At 26.9% G+C, this 23,940-nt stretch overlaps 1 protein-coding gene, 3 long non-coding RNA genes and 1 other non-coding gene across 5 annotated transcripts in view; 1 reads left to right on the plus strand and 4 right to left on the minus strand.

Annotated features, from left to right (window-relative positions):
- Positions 1 to 23,940, minus strand: part of LOC140177133 (uncharacterized) — a 109,980-nt gene that overhangs the window by 46,849 nt on the left and 39,191 nt on the right. The gene's annotated exons all lie outside the window — the stretch shown is intronic.
- On the plus strand, positions 4,133 to 11,138 carry LOC112728287 (ATP-dependent RNA helicase DEAH13). The gene is made up of 12 exons (XM_025778357.3): positions 4,133 to 4,468; positions 5,020 to 5,074; positions 5,190 to 5,259; positions 5,365 to 5,439; positions 5,560 to 5,609; positions 5,687 to 5,747; positions 5,830 to 6,198; positions 6,341 to 6,583; positions 6,674 to 6,904; positions 7,494 to 7,610; positions 7,740 to 8,954; positions 9,276 to 11,138. The coding sequence occupies exons 2-12, from the start codon at positions 5,025 to 5,027 to the stop codon at positions 10,800 to 10,802; spliced, it is 4,008 nt and encodes a 1,335-aa protein (XP_025634142.1). The 5' UTR covers positions 4,133 to 4,468; positions 5,020 to 5,024; the 3' UTR covers positions 10,803 to 11,138.
- On the minus strand, positions 11,205 to 11,277 carry TRNAK-CUU (transfer RNA lysine (anticodon CUU)). The gene has a single exon. It is a non-coding gene; the product is annotated as a tRNA-Lys (tRNA).
- LOC112729423 (uncharacterized) lies at positions 13,035 to 13,603 on the minus strand. The gene is made up of 2 exons (XR_003166526.2): positions 13,506 to 13,603; positions 13,035 to 13,336 (listed from the first exon to the last, which is right to left on the minus strand). It is a non-coding gene; the product is annotated as an uncharacterized lncRNA (long non-coding RNA).
- On the minus strand, positions 15,569 to 16,612 carry LOC140177374 (uncharacterized). Its single transcript, XR_011869220.1, has 2 exons — positions 16,507 to 16,612; positions 15,569 to 15,808 (listed from the first exon to the last, which is right to left on the minus strand). It is a non-coding gene; the product is annotated as an uncharacterized lncRNA (long non-coding RNA).

Raw genomic sequence — 23,940 nt, forward strand, 5'->3', positions numbered from 1 at the left:
TTGAATCATAATAATGTTATTATCATTATTTTTTGAATTATATTTTGGTTTATAGTAATTTTAATTTTAATAAAATATGATATAAATATAATCACATCAATATTAAAATAAAAAATACTTATCTAATAAATTTGAAGAGTGAATGATATATTAACAAAAAATAAAATTAATTTTTTAAAAACAATAGAAAAACGGCTGAAAGTGCCTGTTCAGCCGCTCTTTTATTGAGTTAAAAAAATATTTTTATTTTTTTATTTTTTAAAATTATAAATTTGATATCAATAAATAAAAATTAATTATAAAAAATAAAATATTTTAAATTATTTAAGATATGTAAAAAATATAAAATAATTAAATTTAAATTAAAAAGGTAAAAAAATATATTATTATTATGTATACTAAAATTAAGATAAAGATTTACTAACATGTACAAATTAGTTATTTATATATTAAATTTATTTATTTTCTCAATCTTATTTAATTTGAAGCAAATTTAAAAATTTATATTCAAAATACTCTTTATCTTTATGTATAATTCGAATAGATAAAAAAATATTTTTTTAATCTTATATTAAACATCTTTAATTATTTTTAATTTTATTATTATTTTAAAATTATTAATTTTTATTTTGATTATATCATCTCATCATATTATACACTATCATTTTTTCTTATCATTCTTTTTACATGGATAACTATTATCGTCTCACCGTCACTATTATGTTGTCTTGTTTTATTTTTTCTTGTTTTCTTCTTCTAATAACCACAACCAATCAATTACCATAATACCATTATGGCAGCTCTCATTTTTATTCATCACTTTGTATGTGAAAGACAGAATAAAAATATATAAGAATGAGTTAACAAAATAATTTATGAAAGTTCTTCAGTTCATTATTGATAGGTATATACATGTAAAAAAATTAAAAAATAAATATCAAATGAAAAAATCATTTTTTTAAATTAAATTGATGAGAGAAAATTTTGTATGTGAAAGACAGATTAAAAATATATCAGAATGAATACAGTTTGGTAAGTAAACTGAAGAGAAAGAAAGATGAAGGTGAAAGTTATGCAAATGGTATAAAATTTGCTATTGTAGTAAATGAAAGCGAGGAAAAGATGAAGGCGATACAATCAGGATATTCAAGGAAGGAGAATAATGACAACAGTAATAATATAGAAGAGTGCACTTAATGGTGAGAGGAGAAGCACTAAAATTTGAATAATGAGATCAAACTTGGTATAAAGAACTCGCATAAAGAATATACCCAAAATAAAACGATAAGATCCATAAAAAATTATTTATCACCCCTAATTATTTTTTTCCTCCTTTCATACATGGCGTCGAAAATCAACATTTGGCATAGTCATTATCTAGTTCAGAAAATTACAAAAACTCATCCAAATAATTGTTACATACAGAGAAGCACATTCAGACTTGGAAAGAGAAGTAAGAAAAATTGAAGACGGATAAAATTAATTAAATGGATAAATTATTGGAATAAAGAATTGAAGAAGAGGTTAGGGTTCCTACAACTATTAGTACAATTATTAGTGAAATACATAATGAAAATAAGATAGAAGAACATGTGTGTTGCTGTTAACTGTGAAAGTTCTTTTATTTAAAGTAACTGACGCATGTGCGGAAGAATCTCTATCATTAAGGGTAACATTAGGAAGTAAATTTGGATACGAAAATTCCGTATCCACATTATATATTCATATTGTTATAGATTTCTGTTATTTGTGCCTGTTCCATTGTCATTTTCAAAAGTAAAATATAATTATTAAAAACTAATTAACTTCATAACAAAGAAAATTAGTTATCGTGTTACCTGTATCAAATTGATGATGGGTGGTAGCTCTGATTATTTGTCTAATTGTAGTCAATCGGGCTACAACTACCTCTACGCATTGGAGTTGGAATTGGAGTCAGTTGATATGGCAACTTGTTTTCCTTGTCGAATCATCTCCCGATAAGTTGCACGTCTTCTAGCTAGGTGTTGTTGTCTTTGTTCTTCGATCATGTTATCTTCTTCGCCTAGCATATTCTGTTCAAGTGGGTTGACGTTGCGTGATTGTTGATTTTGTGAAGTTTTCATTTCTATTTGTCAGAAAGATAGCAAGCAGAGAAGAAAAAGGTTTGCGTGACCAAAATTAAAAGTGAAAAAGTATTTAATTCTATTGGGGTTTCAGTTTTTAAATTGAGTAAGTAGTGGGAGCAGTTTTTTATTGGAAGTAAATCAATTTTAAAATATGTCGTGGGTTGAAAATGAATCAGTTTAATACTCTGTCGTGAGATAAATTTTTTTTTTATAAAAAAATAAAAAATTGAGGACATGGTAACAGTTTGTTATATTAAATTCAGTGTGTAACAAAATAAAAAAGAAATAAGAGTAAAATAGGGAGAAGGAATTGGATACCAAACTTTTCTATCCCATTATATATTGGTATAGATAAAAAAATAGTTATTATAACAAAATAAAAAATAATAAATAGAAAATAATAGAAAAAATAGTTATTATAATAGAAATCAAAGTTGTCAATCATGTAATGAGATTATTTCAATTCGAAAAGAATAAAAAAAATTTAAATCTAAATTTATTTGATATTAAATAAAATAAAATTACATAAAACATTATTATTTACCATATAATTTAAATAAAAAATTACCAATATTTTTAAATAAATATTTTATACAACAACTGTCAAGCAGAACTCATTGAATAAAAAAAATTGAACATCAAACTCCCATATTTTTTTTGTATATTGTTATTTTGTTATAGTATTAATATAGTTTTGGAATTATCTAAATATTTTAATATAAATTATTTAATATTGTCAAAGCTAAAAAATTTAAGAGATAAAATTAATATTTCTTCTAATGATTATTTTTAAAATTATAAATACACAATAAAAAATTAGAATACGTTAAAATAGTACCATAATAAAAAATAATTCAAAAGATAAAATTAACAAACTAATGGAATATATATACACAACTAACCAATGTTATTATCATTCAGAATATTATTTGGACCAATTCTAATACTTGAATATTTAAAAACAGATTTTTAACATATAAATAATATTTTTTGAATTTTGTAAATCTTTTAATATAAATGATTTAACATTATCTGGACAAAAAAATTAAAAAATAAGATTAATATTTCTTTTAAGAATGATTTTTATCAAAATTATAAATACATAATAAAAATTTAGAGTACATTAAAATAGTATCATAATAAAAAAAATTCAAATATTAAATTAATAGTGTAAATTTTTTAAGTGAACAATTAATAACCATAATTCACTGTATTATAGATATATGTAACATAGTATATTAGAAATAATTAAAAGTTTACTAAGTATGAATTAAAGCTTTTAAAAAATGATAATTTATATCCACTAATATTATTAACGTTCTATCTATTACTTAAATTTGGACCAATTTTATTATTATTATGAATCTGAATATTTAAAAACAAATCTATTATTGGCATGAGTCTAATGTATTTTTAAAGTCTATTAATATATTCAATAATCTTAATAAGAGATGAGATGAGTCACCAAAAAAAAAAAGAGATGAAATGAGAAGAGAAAAATGGGTAAGTGGAGTAATGGGAGTTTTTCAGCGATAACGGACATTAAATGAAGAAGTTGATTAAAAAGGGTAATACTAAAAAAAATTTTGGACACCAAACCCATATATTACCATATTGTTATAGATTATAGATTATATATACATTGTTATAGACGTGGATGACAAAATGACGGTAATGTTTTTACGCAGCTATCAAAAATTCTCACAACGGTGTCGTGGCTATTTTGGTGGATTACACTAATTTCGACCCAATATTAAAAATAAAAAACCAAAACAGTTCATAAGAGTAAGATTTATTTTATATACAATTTTAAGTACAATATATTCCAGAAAAAAACTAAATATAATAGATAATAAAATATTAAAAATACTAAAATTAGTTTTAAAATAAAAATATTTTGATGAAAAATTTTATAATTAAAACAAAAATAGATAAAATAGCAAATATTATAATTTAAAAGAAATAATAAATTATATGATATTCTTTTAAAACTTAATATACTCAGATACACTAAATAAATAAATAGTGATACTAACAAATAAAAAAGCGTAAAAAAAAAATCTTAGTTGATGGTCCTAGGCTCTCCTAGCTAAACTCTCAAAATAAATAACGGCATTAGCACTAGTGTGGGGCCCATTTTACAACCCTTATATTTTTCTTTCCTTTGCAATCCCACTCTTCTGCTTCCGCACTCGCCACCGCCCACCGCCGCGTCCGCCTCTCTGATTGCCGGCTCCGCTGTCCCGCTGCAAGGTGAGTTCTGCTTCTCACTTTGCCGCCATTCGTTCTGTTCTGCTTCTGCCCTAGCCACCGCCGCGTCTGCCTCTCCGGTTCACCGCCTCTGTTTTCTCGCTGCTAAGGTACTGTACAATGCTTCTGCTCCCTTGTTTTTTTCTTTCTTTTTTTTTTCTGCTCAATAAATGCACCATTAGAATCTGAATTGTTGAAGCATCAGCGTAACTATTAACTAGCTATTTAATTTAGTGTGGATTGAGTGCATAGCGATTTGGAAGCAACTCCCAATTCCTGATACTTCATATGTTTCTTGATAGCATGATTCTAGGAAATAAAAAGGGAGCTGTGTGGGGAAGTGAATAGAGTGGACTACAAAGTTCAATTTTTTATAGGAGAGTTCGCAGAAATCAGTCCCTTTGAATTTTTAACCAAAAGTGGTGGATTTCAAACATAAGGAAGTATAATGATTAAAGAGATTCATCAAGTTGAGGGTGTTAACCAGTGAAAAAGATAGCATACATGAAAATAACCCCCCCCCCCCCTCCCCCCTTAGCCATGAAAGCTACCTTTTAGAACAATCAATATGCTTTTCTGGCCATGCACTCCCTTCTTTCTCTTAGTCTAATTGAAGGTCAAATTTGATCAACTCTCTTCTTTTTTTTTCTCTTAATTACAGAAAAGATGGAAACTTGGGAAAGTTTTGGGAGCCATGTCGAGATTGATGCTCAAAGGTAAATCAAACTCATCTGTAAATAGCTTAAAAAATCATTTTTGTTTTGGTGCATGATTTATGTTTGATTAGTCATCTGAGTCACCCTTCGTTATTTTTGTTTGTTTAATGAGTAGTTTGGGAAATGGAGGAGATAGTAATGCACTGATCTTGCCAGCTAAGAAGAAAAGGAAAGGAAATAATCAGGTACAGGAAGTTCCACAATTTTCTTCTTTTTGTATGTTCAATTTGCGTGGTTATGTTTGTAAAGTTGCTTGTGATACTGATTGTAGTTCTGTTTTTTGGTGTTAGGAGTGCGGAAAAGTTGGGTCAAATAAGAAACAGAAGCTGAGCAAACCTCAGAAGAAGAAGCTGAAGAAATTGGAGGTTAATGCTTGAGACTTGAGAGATGAACAAAAAGGAGGATGTTGTTTTTCAAAAAAATATTGTCTACCCGACTGTTTTCAGTGTTACTATTTTTTTAATTGTTTCCTTTGCTTTATGCAGGGTGACAAGGAGAAACAACTTCTCATGGAAAGAAGCATTGAGACATTAAAGTATGCAATGAATTTTTGTTGTTCTGTCTGTTAGCACTCATTTATTGATAAAAATTTGGAATTTTCTGTCTTTGCAGAGAGAACTCACTTCCGGAGTCTGCATATTCTCTTTTGAAACCTTCATGGAAAATTGGGCGGGTTCGTATTTAATGAAACAGTGATAGTTTAGTGACAAATCTTGACTGACTGTTTGCTCATACGACATATGCATATTGTGCAGGCTGAGACTGTGCAGGAGAAACGTACGAGGGCTGTACACTTACTGAAACAAGGGTTGGAGGTTCTACATGATAATGGTGAACCTAAGAAACTGGATTTTCCTCATGGAATTGAACCTGAGACAGAAGGGATTCATCTGGTGCAGGAAGTTGAGGAGAATGGAATTGTTGAATTTCAATTAACAAGAACAGAAAGAGAAGTATCAAGTACAACATCTCTTGCTTTGGAATCCTCTCAAGCAACAATTCCTGCCAATGAATCTATTAATAAACCTGTAACTAAAATTCCTATTGAGAAGCAACTTGATGAAATTAGAAGTGCTTGTCTTGCATCTTTTTCTACCAATGGAATAGCAAGCACCAAGTCAAAGGTGTTGATCCTGCTCAGTTTTTCCCTATATCAATATACAAAATATTATTCATCGTTATCATTCTTCCAGTGTTTCTATCATTCATGAGGTGACCTTTTTGTTTATACTTTAATGCTTTTGGGCACCTTTTAACATGGAACAGGATAAGACAGACGAAAACGGTAACACAATCAACGAATTAAGCAACCCTGCAGATCCTTTTGCACAGAGACCTTCAACTACCCCTACTGTTGTGCATGTTTACAGACCAGCTGAGGTTGAAGAAAAAAGGAAGGATCTGCCTATAGTCATGATGGAGCAAGAGATAATGGAAGCTATAAATTACCATTCCAGTGTTATCATATGCGGAGAAACTGGATGTGGTAAAACAACTCAAGTTCCTCAGGTGAGTATGTCTTATGCTTGATTAACGGTGATGTTTTACTGTCATTTTATATTGACACTTTGATTATTGTGTTTCCCAAAAAATTATCAGTTTCTTTATGAAGATGGCTATGGTTCAAGTAAGTCCCATATTCACAGTGGTATTATCGGTGTTACTCAACCACGTCGGGTGGCTGTTCTTTCCACTGCAAGGCGTGTGGCATATGAACTTGGTCTTCATTTGGGAAAGGAGGTTGGCTTTCAAGTTAGATATGACAAGATGATTGGAGATAGTTGTTCTATCAAGTTTATGACTGATGGAATTTTGCTAAGAGAAGTTCAGGTTGTTATTCACCTCATTGCTTTTCTAGTTATTCATTTTGAAAACTTATCTGTGTAATATAAGTGATATCTTCACAGAAAAAATTGGTTCACTTTTAAGTGCTGATAAATCAAGAAACTCAGAACCTTTTGTTTATAGTACCGATCACTCAAAAGCTCAATGCATGATAGGGTCTTTAGGTTCACTTTACATTTGATTGTGGGCATATTTTAATCTATCATTGAGGAAACCATTCTCCTTGAGAACTTCTATTTTTCGTTTAAATGCTTTGGAACTTATTGTTTATGGATGCATGTGAGTGCATTTATGGGTTCTACATATTCCATAGCACTTTTGATTGGAAACTGAAAAGTGAATGTAAATTTTCCTCTTTCATATTTTCATTGCTTGGTTGTTATTGTTAGTGGCTGCAGACATTCTTGCTATCATTGTTGCAACTTTTAATTATTGTTATGATGGCAATTGCCTGCTGTGCAAGGCTACAATGCCTGATTTAACTCTCTTTTTCTTAACATATCATCAAGCAATTGAATGACTAAATCAAAACGCACTTGTTTTGATAAATAATGTTGGATACCTTCTGGTGCAGAATGATTTTTTATTGAGGCGGTATTCAGTATTAATTCTTGATGAGGCTCATGAGAGGAGCTTGAACACGGATATTCTGATCGGGATGCTCTCACGTGTTATAAAAGTTCGCCAATTGGTGAGAGTTATTTATTCTATTAATAATTTCACAGATGTAATTTAAGTTTATATTAGATCCTCTTTCATAATCTTGCCAATTACCACTGGCATTCGAACCTCCCATGATTTTATCTTTCTATTTTGACAGGTTTATAATGATCAGCAAAAGAAGATACAATCAGGGCAAAGTTTAAGTCCTGAAGATCTCGTTTTTCCACTAAAACTTGTGCTGATGAGTGCTACATTGCGAGTACAAGACTTCACTTCTGAAAGGTTATTTCCTTCTCCTCCACCTGTGATAGAGGTTCCTACAAGGCAATTTCCAGTAACAATGTACTTTGCAAAGAAAACTGAAATAACAGATTATATTGGGGCAGCGTACACGAAGGTCTTGGCAATTCATAAGAGGTTGCCTCCTGGGGGCATACTTGTTTTTGTTACTGGGCAAAGGGAAGTAGAAGACTTGTGTAGGAAGCTACGCAAAGCATCAAAGGAGTTTGTCATGAAAAAGGTTAAGGGTTCTGCAGAAAGTAATGGGACTGCAGTCCCCGACACAAATCCTGTTGAGGGAGTAAATATTAATGAGATCAATGAAGCATTTGACATTCCTGGAAATTCAGCTATCCAGCCAACTGATAGGTTTAGCGGCTATGATGAAGAAGAGATTGATGTAGATGAAAATGATTCTGACTTTTCTTATGATTCGGAAACTGAGAGTGAATTGGAATTTAATGGTGATGATAATGTTGAGCAATCAGAGAACGACAGTAATATTGTAAACGTCTTAAGGCAGGAAGGAGGCCTTGCTTCTCTGAAGGCTGCTTTTGAAAAATTGTCTGGGAAAGCCCCATCAAGCACCTTGAATAAGGAGCAGACTTCTGTGAATACAGAAGGTGGTTCAGACCAACCAAAAGTTTTCAGGGAGAGCAGAGCTAGAGAAAATTCTAGTTCTTCTCCAGGTGCACTCTTTGTTCTTCCTCTTTATGCCATGCTGCCAGCAGCAGCCCAACTTCGTGTATTTGAAGAAGTCAAGGACGGAGAGCGCCTTGTTGTTGTTGCCACAAATGTTGCTGAAACATCTTTAACTATTCCAGGGATAAAGTATGTGGTTGATACTGGAAGAGAAAAAGTGAAAAATTACAACCCCTCCAATGGCATGGAGACATATGACATACAGTGGATTAGTAAGGCATCAGCCGCTCAACGTGCTGGCAGAGCTGGAAGAACTGGACCTGGACATTGTTATCGTCTGTATTCATCAGCGGCCTTTAGTAACGAATGTCCTGAGTACTCTCCAGCTGAAGTTGAGAAAGTTCCTGTTCATGGTGTTGTCCTCCTCTTAAAATCGATACATTTTAAGGATGTAAGTTTAATATTTTTCTTTTTTTTTTTTTCGTCCGAGTTTTCTCTCCACCTGCTTGTTTATATTGGGGGGTATCATTAGCAAAGTGGGGAAGGTAGTATGATGGTGACTAATTAATTTTGGCTAAATGAAAAAAATGGTTATTCCATACATAGCATTGACTAGAATTTATTCATTTAGATTATTAATATTAGGCCCCAAGACATAATTTGCTTCTTCCTATATTCAAATTTACTCAATTCCTTGTCTAACTGGAATTATTTTCTTTTCATTTGTAAGTTTGAGATCATTCTATAATTAATAGTATTACTTCTCATCCAGGTTAAAAAGTTCCCATTTCCTACTTCTCTTAAGAAGGATTCCCTTCTTGAAGCTGAGAATTGCTTGAAAGCTCTGGAAGCAGTGGATAAGAATGATGAACTTACACTTTTGGGAAAAGCCATGGCTCTTTATCCCTTGAGTCCTCGGCACTCCCGAATGTTGCTCACTGTTATCAAGAGTATAAGTCATGGGCATAAATGTAATCCAAGTTTGCTTTTAGCATATGCTGTTGCAGCTGCTGCCGCATTGAGTTTGTCAAATCCTTTTATTATGCAATATGAAGGAAATGAAAGTGGAAGAGACTCAGAGATGTGTGAGAAATCTGGCATGGGGGATAGTGAAAAAGACACCGATAGAAAAGAAAAGTCTAGGCGAAAGAAACTAAAAGAAACTGCTAAACAAGCACGTGAAAAATTTCGAGTTGTCACGAGTGATGCCCTGACCACAGCCTATGCGTTGCAGTGTTTCGAGCAGTCACAGAAGAAGCTGGAATTCTGTGATGGTAATGCATTGCACTTCAAAACGATGGAGGAAATGTCAAAGCTTAGGCAACAGCTACTTAAACTGGTCTTCTATCAGAGTTCCAAAGCTGGTTTTGAAGAGTACTCTTGGATTCACGGAACTCTACAGGACATAGAACATGCTTGGCGGGTTTCTTCTGAAAAATATCCTCTTTCCGTGGTTGAGGAAAGGCTTGTTTGTCAGGCAATATGTGCTGGCTGGGCAGACAGAGTTGCCAGACGAATTACAGCAGCGTTCCGAGTCTCCAATGGAGAGAAAAGATCAAGTGCTGTTCGGTATCAATCATGCATTGTTAAAGACACTGTTTTCCTTCATAGGTTGTCATCGGTATCCATCGTAGCCCCCGAGTTTTTGGTTTACAATGAATTATTAGAGACAAAACGGCCAGACAAAGATGGGGTGACAAGTTCCATCAGAGCATACATGCATGGAGTAACAAGTGTGGAGCCAGCTTGGCTTGTTGAGCACGCCAAATCGAACTGCGACTTATCTAGATCCGTTATGGATCCCAAACCTTTCTACGACGCGCAGACTGACCAAGTAAAGCAGTGGGTCATCCCAACCTTTGGACGTTTCGACTGGGAGCTTCCAATGCATCCTTTGCCCATCGACAAAGATAAAAATTATGATCATCAGGTAAAAGTGTTCGCCTATGCTTTGCTTGATGGCCAGGTTTGTCCTTGTTTAAAATCTGTCCGCAGATATATGTCAGCCTCTCCTGAAAGTATTTTGAAGAATGAAGCATTGGGTCAAAAGAGGGTGGGGAATCTTTTAAGCAAATTAAGGAGCAGGCGAATCGATAGTGCTGCTACGTTGCGAACTGTGTGGAAGGAGAATCCAAAGGAATTATTTTCAGAAATCTTGGATTGGTTTCAGCAGAGTTTTCACAGCCACTTTGAAGATTTATGGTTACAAATGCTAAGCGAAGTGCTTCGGGAGACACAAGAACGCCCTCGGAAGACAAGTTCTAAGAAAAAGTCTAAGGGAATATCTAAATCACATTGATAATTCCTCAACAGAGAATTGCTTCTCAGACTTGTATCTTGATGTAGTTGCTAGGAATTTTGTTGTGGAATAGATCAAAAAGAAAGTTAGTTGGGTTTGGTTGCTGATGAGCCAAATGTGAATTATTTTGGTGAAGCTAGGAGCATCAGCATATTTTGAGGAGGCATCATTGTATGGTTAATGTGATTGGAATATTTTTAAGTTCAAAACACAGTTAAATTAAATTATTTAAGTATCCTTACATCTTAGTATATCAAAGTTGTAATATGTATTTTACACCTCATCTAATGATGATGGTTGGAAATGGAATATTGGGATCAGTAGTAACAATCTAAAGTTTTAGGTTTTCAACTAACCATAACTTCTGATACAGCAAAAATGGTGTGTTAAAAAAATAATCATCGCCCACCGTGGGGCTCGAACCCACGACCACAAGGTTAAGAGCCTTGCGCTCTACCGACTGAGCTAGACGGGCTTATTAATTTTAATTTCAATACTTATAAACTTACTCACATAATTTCTTTATCCCATTTAACAATTTAACCTGTTTCTTAAAATTTAGAAAAAAAATGATAAATAAGTCATTGACCTTTTCATCTGCATATATTTAAATCTTCGAAAATTTAAAAATATATTTAAGTCCCTGATCTTTTCAAAACCTATACATATTGATCCCTTATGTTCACTTGGGTCTGTCAGACTTAATGAAAAAATCAAATGTGACTCCATTGACCTGGTTGATACAGATGCACACGTGAGAGAGTTTTTAAAAATTGGACAAATTAAATTTAGGGATCGATATGTCCAAATTTTGAAGAGGTCAAAAACTTAAATGCATTTTTAAATCTTCAGGAATTTGAATGTCCGCAAATCAAAAAGTTAGGAATCAATTTGTCATTTTTTCTAAAATTTAACTTTATCTTTTAGAATATTCTAAAAGATATCAAAGTTTTATAGTTTTATTTTAAACTTATAAAATGAAATAGTCACACAAAAAATTACTTTCCTTATATATTTAGTCAAAACCAATTAAATTACTTTCCTTATATATGAACAACATTTAAATGCATTTTTTCATCTTAACAAATCAATAGTTTTTGGTCAACTGAAAAAACAAATAAATGCTTTATTGACTACTGACTATTATGTTTACACAAAAAATTGGTACTAAATTAATGACGGATATAAAATATATATTAAAATATAAAATATACATTGAAAATGGTACAAACAACACATATATCTATAATTTTATATATAAATATATAGTAACTAATTTGTGATTTTTTTTTGTTTTGTGTACATACACAGCATTTTTATACCTTAATCTATAAAATGTTGATCATGTGTTTGATATCAAAGAAAGTTGAGAGAAAATATTTATTACATATTTCAGCTTTACCAAGCACATAAATATAACAGTAAATTAAAGATCGATGTGTTTCCTTAAAGTTTTACAAGTAACATGATTGTTTTACCTAGTACCACATCTACTTTCTTGATTTATGATATTTATTCTGACCTTTTATCTTTTACAAATAAAATATAAGGATATTAAGTATAACATCATCAAGTAATTTTTTGATACATAGTAGATGTTTTCCCCCCTCTTATTTAGTTAAACATAATTCTCAAATATCTCATAAGTAAATGAAAGTATTATATTATGAGAATTAGGATCCTCTCTCTTTTTAATTTGGTTTAATTATTCTGTTAATTTCTACAATTTTATCAAATTTTTAATTAGATCTTTATATATATATTTTTAATTGAATCGCTACAGTGCTTTAAATTTTGTAATTAGATTTTTTTTAATATAAAAGATATTAGAATTAACTGAATATTTTTTGTAAATTAAATATATCTATAATTAAGAACCTAATTAAATCTTTGATTATATATTTTTTAGAAGAAATATTATGTTAATTTTAATATTTTTTATATGAAACAAACCTAATTATAAAATTGAAAGCAGTATATGTAGAGATCCAATTAAAAAAAAATATAAAAATCTAATTATAAATTTGGTAAAATTATAAGAACTAACAAAATAATTAAACCTTCAAATTCTCTTTAAAATATTAATATAACCAGCTTCTCATATTCATTTTAGATCATGATGAAGAGAATCCTCATCGATATTTTGAATATTAAAATAATAATTATTTGATTTTACTAAGTAATCGCATCTCATCATATTTATAAATTAAAATTTGTAATAACCATATATCATTAATTTAAAACTACTTCAAAAAGTTTTATTTCATCATTTTTCCACTTGTTAATTAGTAGTAACAAGGAAAACACAAAAGCTGTGTTTATTATTAATAGGGATATTATTATAATAACAAAAATCTTAAACTCTAAACTCTAGTCGTGAATGAAACAGCAACAAGCTAAGCCTTCACAGTGGCCTCTTTGGTAATTCCTTTCTATACAGTAAGCAGAGCAAAATCTATTATCTGGACACTTTCCATGACTCTTGCTGCAGACCTTCATTTCAGCCACTTCACCCATTGTGCCACTTGTTGCTTCTGCAATAATAATTGGTAAAAATTAATTAAACCCAATGCCATTAGAATTTCCGTGTACATAGAAATCAAGGGGATCTTTAACAAAAAATTAAATAACTTTATGAAAAAAATTATTTTCTCATGTTGAAAGAGTATTTATTTGATTAAGCTTTGAAATGGGTTTTATTACCTGAAGCCAATAGCACAGCTACGAAAAAAATGCACAAGAAGATTTTTGGAGCCATTCTATGAAAATCACCTTATATTCTTTTGTTTTCTTCGAATAAAAGAATACGAATGTCATCCCTTCTATATTTTAGATTATTTATAGTGTCATGGAAAACTAATTTCTACTTGTTAGAATATATTAAAATTATTTGACATATCTAAATATTTATTATAAGATATTACGTTTTTATTATTTTGATTTTTTTAACACTTATAAATATTTTTTTATATTTTACTATTTTATACAATCAAAATAAACACAAATTCTTTTTTTATTGCTCTCTCTTATCTTTTTAACACTATTAGGATATTATTTTTTGCTTTAATAAGAACGACCCTTAAATAAGAAAGTTTTTGAATATCATTGAGATAAATATTAAATTTTTAATATTTTGTTTGATTATAATTAATTAATTATGTTAATTATTTAATATGATTGAAATAAATAAATTGATTTTATTTTAAATTGTATTAATTTTCTGTCATATATATTTGTTGGTTAATAATTTTTAAAAGTGTTATAATTAATTGTTTATTTGATTTGATTAAAATAAATATTAAATTATTTATTATTTTATTTTATTATATTAACTATAACTAATCAATTATATTAATTATTTTATTTGATTAAAATAAATAAATTAATTTTGTTTTAATTTATATTAATTTTTGATTTTATGTATTTGATTAATGATTTTTAAAAATATTATACTTTTACATGACATATTTATAAGGGTAATGCTAGGGAGACAAAAAATACAGTCAAAACTTGTCTTATTTAACATTCATTAATTGTCGCAACAATTAATAAATACTAAATAAGACAAATTATAGCTATTTTTGGCTTATTTTTTTTATTACCAAACATTTTCGTATTTATAATATATTTTTTTATTTATTTAACTTATTGTATTGAATCAAACAATTATAATTAGTTTATTATATCAACATTTAATTTAATTAATTTAAATATATATGTTAATTGATTCAATTTATTGTCACGTTAATATTTGAGCCGTTATTTATAAAAAGTTTTTATTTATTTCTTTCTATGATCTTAAATATTTTAATTTTAATTTCAGATTTTTATTCATTATTTATATATTTTTATTTTAATATAAAATCTAATATTTCTATTAATATTTTTTTTATAATTTATTGTCTATAATTGTATTGATTGTGTATTACAGTTATTTATTACTTTAAAATAGCAACAATCAAGAGTTAATCTCAAAAAATGTTTAAATAGATGGGATGGAAGAAACCTGACACTACAAGAAAATGTTTTTTTCGACATTAAAAACCGACAGTTATTTCTGCTGTTGATATTTTTTGACAACTTACTGTTGATATTGTTAAAAAAATAATTAAAAATAAAATATTAAAATTGGCAGCTAAATCATCGATATTTTTATGATGCATTAACTTTTATCCATTTACATCACATTATCGATGACAAAAGTTGAAAATACTTTTATTTTAAAATTGAAGAACATGACATCTATTTTCGATTTTTCGTGGGACTTGGGAGAGACAAAACATACAGTTAACAAAAATTGGTAATTAAAAGATTAACGTAACTTACAGTTATAAAACTGAATAATTAAACGAATTAGCGAATAAAAATTAGAGAAATGTTAGGGGTCAGTAACTTTTGTGATTTGTAGTCATTAAATAGCCATTAATGATGATTTTAATGGTGTGAGATTGGTGTGAAATTTCATCCAATGACTCACTTTTCTTTACTAGTTACATGCTGGCCAGAATTTAATAAAGTTGCTGGCCCTAGACTTTTCCTAAAAATTATTTCAATAATCATATAGAATCTTATCTCATTTACTTTATTCCAATACTTCTTCATTCCAATTACTCTCTCTTTTCATTTATATGAAGTCACTAAAAAAAAGTGAATAATGATTCTAGACAATATTAAATTTAAAAAATGAAAAATTTATTTTGGATCAGATAGGGTAATAAAATTTTAATTTTATAATAATTAAGCATATATCATATTGAAGCAAAAAATAAACTTCAATAACTTTTTATTTCATTGATTCTCCACTTGCTACAAACATAATGAGAAAAGCTCCTAAGTTAACCTATTATTATTATTATAGCAGCAGCAACCTACTGTGGCAATACATTGACCGATTTGGTAGTGATAATGTTTAGTACACAAAAGACTGCATGATGAACTGTTACATTGTCCTTTGTAATCACAAAAACCCACATTTTCAATCCTATCCATTGTGCCACTTGTTGCGTCTGCAATAATCAACATATTTGATAGATTAATATAGTATTTATTATTTAAATATATTTTATATTCATTCAGTTAAGTATAATAAGTCATATATTGATATTTAATTGTCTAAATGTTTGAAATGAGAAAGTTATGATATAGAATTAAATTCTTTTACCGAAAAAATCTAGAGTTAAGTTCTTGTTTAAAAAAAAAGTTTTTTGTTTAAGGTAATTTAAAAAAATAGCTATGCAAAATTTATGTATTAAATAAATAAAAAAATTTTGTTTGAAGAGCATGTTAAGTATAACTATTCATATAGTCTTATCTAATAAATTAAATTTTTAGCATAAGTAATTTTATTACATATTCTAACAATAATAATATCTATAGCCCACTAGAATTTTCGTGTAACATCCAAATGTGATATGAACAAAATAATATATTTGTATGGTTTTTTTTAATAAATAATTCAGAATAAGAAATCTACTCTTTCTCTCATTTTAGGATGTACTGATTTTTTTTAGAACTTAAATTTTTCTTTTATGTATGTAAAAAGGTTAAGAGTTTATTTTTGTTGAAGTTATTCTAAAAATAATTTGGAATAGATAATTTAGATATTTTTATTGATTTTCTTGAAGAGAAAAGTTGAAACCAGCATGGTTTTGTTATAAAATGTAATTTGAAACAAAAAAAAAAAGCTTTAAGAAAAATTTACTACCTGAAGTGGAAAGCAAAGCCACCAAAAGAGTGCACAAAAAAAGCTTTAGAGTAATATTAGTAGCCATTCTGCTAAACTCACTTTGTGTTCTCTTACTTTCTTTGAATGAATAATTGAATATGAATAATCAACTCTATTAATTTATTTATAGGCTCCTGCAAAATAAATTAAACCTAATATGATATTTAATTATGATAAAATTAAGTTTGGGTTGGTTTAGTAATTAACTCATTAGTCTCTTTAAATAAGTATTGGGGTTCGAATCCCACCTTGTGCATACAATAATCCATTGGCGAACGACACCCTAAAATGGAGTGTGAAAAATCAAAAAATATTTAATTATGATGACAATAATAGATAGGGTCTTGCTAAGGTGAATCTGGGGTTATAAATGCTGCTACCTCACATTATTGTTGACAAATTACTTACCTAATATAAACTTATCCTCGAAACAAATATTAAAGATTTTTTTATATAAATTTTAGTTTTCAATCCTTTTAATTAAAATATATTACTTCTAGAAACAGTTTATTAAATCAATTGATTTGACATTATATACATATATGATATTTTGTTGATCAAATAAATTATTAAAATAGTATTTAAAAGTTTATATCGCTGATAAATATAATACTTAAAGATATGAAAGGTAAATAAATTTTCGAATAATTTGAAGACATGATGAAAATAATCAATAAATATTAGATTTTTATAAGTGCTAAAAAAATATTTACATTTAACAAGCAGTTTATCCATCTATATCTAACTTTTTATGAAAATATTTGAATAACTATTCAAAAGGTGTCTATAAAAATGTAACAAACTTTGATCTCTACCATTTTTTTATTTTTCTAAAAGACTTGGCCATTGACAATAAAAAATATTATTTTTCTAACAATATTTAAAAAAAATCGTATTAAAATCTGACCTCTGAAGTTTTTTTTAGCATATATGTTAATATTTTACCATTTTTGTCATATTTATAAACCTTCTGGAAATATATTTATCGTTCGTAATGTTTAGTGTTATTTTTGTTAGTAATGTAAATTTTTAAATACCATTTTGATAGTTTAATTTTTGTTGATCAGATGAATTATGAATATAATAATTTTCTGGAATTAAATTATCTATGAAACAATTAAATCAATTGACATATATATATATATATATATATAGAGAGAGAGAGAGAGAGAGAGGAAGATGTTTTGATGACTTCGATATTTTTTTCTTTTTATATTCATCTAAATTTGAATTTAAAACACACCGAAAATGAGAAATGATAAATTATCGGATTTTTTCCCCTAATAATATTATTTTCTATTTGTGCCTTGAACGTTTTTGAAAAATTAGTTTTCTTCTTTCTATAAAAAAAAAACCTAAAAGTAAAAGTAAAAGTAGAATAATTAATATAAAGGTATTTTTATTTCTGTGTAAAATTCAATATTAGGATTTTGTTGAGATTTAAAGAACCAAAAACAATATAAGTATTGTATTTTAAAATAATTATACAAAATACAAATGAACCTGTATGACAGATAGAACGAAACGTATATGAGTTGGGTCATACCAAAATTTAATTAGATTTGCATCTAATTCTAATATTTTATCGGGACTATTTTAAAGGCACAAATTAGATTCTAAAAATTCAAAATAAATCAGATTAGATAATTGAGTCAATCTAATATATAATTAGTGTATACAATTTTATAAATTTTATATTACAAATTAATAAATATTATCTTTAAATATTACAAAATTGATACTATATAAAATAAAAAATATTAATTAAAATAAAAAATTATAATATTTTATTATTAATTTTACCATAAATTATATATAGTTACAAAATATAATTTTTAACGATAATGTTAGAGAGATAATATTTAAAAAGTTATCTTATATAATATAATTAATATCTATAATTTTATTACATAACATTTGTAATTACATATTTATTATATGTAAAATTATACCTTTTTTTAGCGATAATTAGTGAATATTAAATAAAGTAACTTTTGATTGTTTTGATTAATTTTTCCAAACATTATGATTTTTTTATAACCTTAATTCCAAATTTGCATAACGTGTTTTTCATCATTTCTTCATCTATTTTTTTCTTTTTGTTGCATCTCTTTAGTTCACGTAATAACTTTTTACTAGTTGATCTTTTGAGCTGCTTCATAAAATTCTAGATGCCAATCACTCAGACACTATTTTGTTAACGATTTATTCGTATGTTTTTTCTTCATTTGTTCCTATTGGAATATTTTTGCATCTACTTATGCTACATATTGCGTTGGGTTAGTTTACTTCAATCTGTGAACTTAGCTTTTAAATTGGACTCGTTTTATTTTATTTTATTTATTTTAATTTTTGGATTCTGCATTAATTTGTTTGTGAACATGAGCTATCGTTAGTTCTTCATACAAGGATGGTTTTAATCGGTGAAGTGTTCTGTTATTTATTTTTTGTTTTCCTCATAATGTTGCAACGCTAAGAGATACATTGAAAATATTGTTCACTTCTTTTAAGGATGGTTTTAGTAGTTTCAAATTGATTTAATTGAAAAATATTGTTTAATTAGAATCATATCTTGGCTCTATAGAAGATGGAGAAAAAAAAAAAAATAAACAGATGAAGCAGAAAATGAAAAACACGCTCTACACATACAGAATTAGGGATATAAAATAAAAAAAAAAAAAAGATCGAATTAGATTCAAATTAAAATAAATTCACGCTACAGAAAAGCATGGGCCGGGAAACCAATGTAATTGGTGTACAATGTGTACAATAGTGGTTAACATAAAAATAAAAATCACTTTTAAAATTAGAGTAATGTCATTTTTATTTTTAACTCATATTGAACCAAATAAACAACCTACTGTTCTTTTTATTTTTTTCCCCACCACCTCCTAATTTTAATTCTAATCTTACTCAATGAAATTTACTGTCCCTAATTAACGACTTACCCACAATGCCCAAATTTCCTCCATAATCAAACCGATAGCTCATGTCCACATGTTGCACACTGATTGGTAGAAGGCTCGTAGTCATTGTATTTGTATCCACCAACATTTTATATCCATCACAGAAACCATTTATCTATTTTTATGAGACTTGAAAGAAGCGGATCTCTGTAAATATTGAATTTGTTTTAAAAAAATAACACAAGATAATAAAACACAATATACTCCCACATAACAACTTAAAATAAAGATAAATATTCATAACTTATTTATTAAAAAAAATACTATATAAACTTAAAATGTAACATTGCAATGCCATGATAATCTTAGTCATGAATGGCTGCAAGGCTCCTAGCGGTTCTATAACAATTAAATAACACTTTAAAATTTATATATTCATACATAAATTAAGATAAAAAATTAAAATTTATACATAAATTAAAATACAAATATAAATTTATATCATGTTAAATAATATGAAATTAAAAAAATTAATGTTTGATCATTATAAATTTAATATGAAATAGATTAACATTATTCTAAATTTCAATCTCAATATCATTATTAGAAGCAGCATTATTACTTTGTGTGTCTTCTTTAACATTATAACTTTATAAAATATATATTTATAATAATAATTATTATATATTTTTTATTTAATTTTTTAATAAATTTTTTTATATAATTTTATGTATTATTCCATACAGAATATAAGAACATACACTAATATTAAATAAAAATTAACTCAGTAACCAAATAGAATAGTATCTCACTTACTTTATTCCAATACTTCTTCAATTCGTACCAATTATTTTCTTTTTTTATTTATTTAATAAAATCATTAATAAAAAAGTGAATTAATTATTTTAGACAAAATTGAATTTAAAAACTGAACATTTATTTTGGATTAGAAAGAGTAATAAAGTTTTAATTTTGTAGTAACTTTTTATTTCGTTAATTCTCCATTTGTTTATTTTTATCATAGAATACATAAAAACAAAAACATGTATTTGTTCAAAATACTTATGAACAAATAAACATGATGAGAAGAACACTTAAGTTACGATACAGAAATTGCTGCAATTTTGATTATTATAGAATTGAATTTGGATCTTTTAAATTTTGAATTTTATTTTAGAAAAAAAATAATTTTTTATTATTTATTTTATAGGTAGAATTAAGAAAATATATAAAAAAATTATTTAAAAATAAAAAATTACACTTTGTCTTTCAAAATAAAAATTTAAAATTTAAAAGATGTAAATTTTAGAAAGTTAATGTGGGGTGATATAAAGAGCAGTAATAAAAGTAGAGAGATAAAATAATTAAAAGAAAAGGCAGAATATTGGGCATACATAGTGGATTAATAAGGTTGAAATAAAAAGCAATAATAAAAGTAGAGAGAGAAAATCAAAAGAAAGGGCAGAGTATTGTACATAAATCGTGGATTAGTGGAGGTGAAACAAAAAGCAGTAATAAAAGTAGAGAGAGAAGACAGAGTACTGTGCATAAACGACAATGGATTAATGTGGGGGTGATATAAAGAACAGTAATAAAAGTAGAGAAAGAAAAATTAAAAGAAAAGACAAAATATTATGCATAAATAATGAATTAATGAGGTTGAAATGAAAACCGATAATAAAAGTAGAGAGAGAAAAATCAAAAGAAAAGGTAGAGTATTATACAGAAATTGTGGATTATTAGTGGAGGTGAAACGAAAAACAGAAATAAAAGTAGAGAGAGAAAAAAATCAAAAGAAAAGACGGAGTATTGTACATAAAGTCATAAACTGTGGAAATTAAACATCCCATGATTTTCATTTTTCTTTTTTTAAGTAAAATGATAGTTAAATCTTGAAAATTTTTTATTTCGAACTAATTAGCCACTAAAAAAACCTCAAATAGTTTATGTTATTTTAAAAAAAAAAACTACTGTGTTTGGATTCTATATATAATTTATGTGTATATTAGTAAAATGCTAGAGACTCTAAAAACTTAAAATAGAATTAAACATGACCGAAATATAAATATTTTAGAAAAGTTATAAATAGGTAATATTGGAATATAGTTATTTTATTTAGATAAATTAATTTATCTATTTGAGGCTCATCCTTAAACGCTCCTTGCTAACTATGGAGTGCTGCACACCTTGTGAATTCGTAAATCTGAACTCTTCATTTATTATATTTTATTTGAATGGTCTGGATTTAAAAAGGTAACCTTCAAAATAAAAAAATAGTATATAAATATTAAAAACATGTCTGTAAAAAAAATTATTGGACTTTAGAATTAAAATAAATAATACATAAAAAATAAGTTAAAAATTCATGTACTAAATCTAAAAAAAAAATATATTAGAATTTTAAAAAAAATAATATTAAATATATATTATGTATATAATATTAAAATTTAAATAAATTTTGTTTTGTGTGAAATAAAATTATAATATTAAATATAAACACAATGCTAAAAAATTTTGTGTTATATATATATATATATATATAAACACAATGATAAAAAATTTTGTGTTATATATATATAATTTTATTTTGTGAAAAACAAAATTAAAACATTAAATATGAACAGAATGATAAAAGATTTTGTATTATACTAATTTAATTAAAAATATATATATACAACGTAAAAAACAAACAAACATATAATAATTTTATTTTGTGCGAAACAAAAATTCATATAAGTTTTTATTAACAATTTTTTTATTGAAATATGTCATTTTACTATATTTATAATATATTATTTGGGATAATTATATTATTTTAGTTGATATATATTATTTAAAAAATATTTAAAATTTATTATTTTATATTAAGAATATTATTAAAAATATATTATTAGTTTTTCTTAAAATAATATTTTTTTTCTTTGGTTCAAATACTATGATAATAAATTTTTTTTACGTAACTGCGTCTACTCAATAAATATTATATTCATTTATTTCTATATTGTATGTAAAAAAAATAATTAATATTTAAAAAAGTTAATAAAAAAAGTATTCTTTTTTTTACCAACTCTTAGGTGAATATAGAGACTATGTCATTTGAACTATAACTCGTTGGCAAAGAAAGAAATACTCTTAATTATATATTAAATAAAATAATTATTTATTAGGCTCATTCTTATACAAATAAAAATTTTTCTTAGTTTTATATATGTAATATTTTATACCAATTAGCTTCAAAATTTAATTATTTTTTGAATAAATTAATAAAAATAATACCAATAATTGTTTAAATATAATTGTATTTTAATTTTTCATTCTATTACGTACACGTTGAGGATAATTTGAAATAAAAGATAATGGACTTGTTGTAACTGTCATGTATTTTGTGCTTTGATTGCGTTGTCATCTGAGAATTATGGTGCCTTCATGGAGACCGATTCTTCTACAGAATCAGTTTTACGTTTGGAGTTAGCCAACCAGCAGCGGCGACAGATAGCGTCTTCCTTTTCTATGGCAGCAATTTTTCGGGTTTTGAAGGTCCATTTATGGTAGATGTGGAATGGGGTGGATTCAAGAGCGTCAAAATATGTGGCTAGATAGAACAATAGTGGAAGCACCTGCTAGCAAACAAAACCGTGAAAATGCTTGAAGACATCACATCAACAATAATAGAATAACGGAGGAAATCGATCAAATTTTTCTGAGTACTCTTCTGGTGTAAAGATAGTCCTGTGTTAAACGAGCGAATTAGTTTTTTTTGTTAGTGCCGGTTTGTTTGTTCAGTCCATGACAAAAAAAATAATAATAAATAAATTTAATTTACCTAATTACTTTTGATAGCAGGTTAACTTTTAAAGAGTGCTGCACTCCCTACTTTGCCCAGAGTGCACTAGCTTTCGCCTCTATTTGATCTAATTTTTATGTGAAGAAATTTGACTAACTCTTTAAAAAGTGTACATAAAAATTAAAATAGAGAAAATGTTAACATCTAAAAAGTTTTTATTTTTTAAAAGAACTTAGTCATTCATAATAAAAAAATACTTTTAAAAATTTACTTAATATAAAAAATATTAAATTTTAATGATAAAAATATCTTTTCTTCTAATAGCTTTTAAAAAAAATTACATTAAAATATAATTTTTAAAATTTTTTGGGAATATATATAGCTAACCCTGCGTTGACTACATGAATATCATAAGGTCATAACTTTCCGAAATTAAATTATCTATCAAATAATTAAATCAAATTGACTTGTCATATATATACATGGATGTTTTGGTGACTAGAAGAATGTATATATTTTCTTAAAAAAAATAACTATTTCTATTCATAAATATTTAGAATATAAATAAAATTATTTACAAAAAATTAAAATTGAATTTATATTCATAAAAAAAAAAATTTTGATAAAAATATTAATAAAATTTTTGTTAATTTTTAAAAAAATTTAATCAAAAGTTCCAAATTATTCCTAATAATATTTATTCTCGTTATCTGACACCATTAT

The sequence above is a fragment of the Arachis hypogaea genome, chromosome 12, assembly GCF_003086295.3.
Source record: "Arachis hypogaea cultivar Tifrunner chromosome 12, arahy.Tifrunner.gnm2.J5K5, whole genome shotgun sequence".
Lineage (NCBI taxonomy): Eukaryota > Viridiplantae > Streptophyta > Magnoliopsida > Fabales > Fabaceae > Arachis > Arachis hypogaea.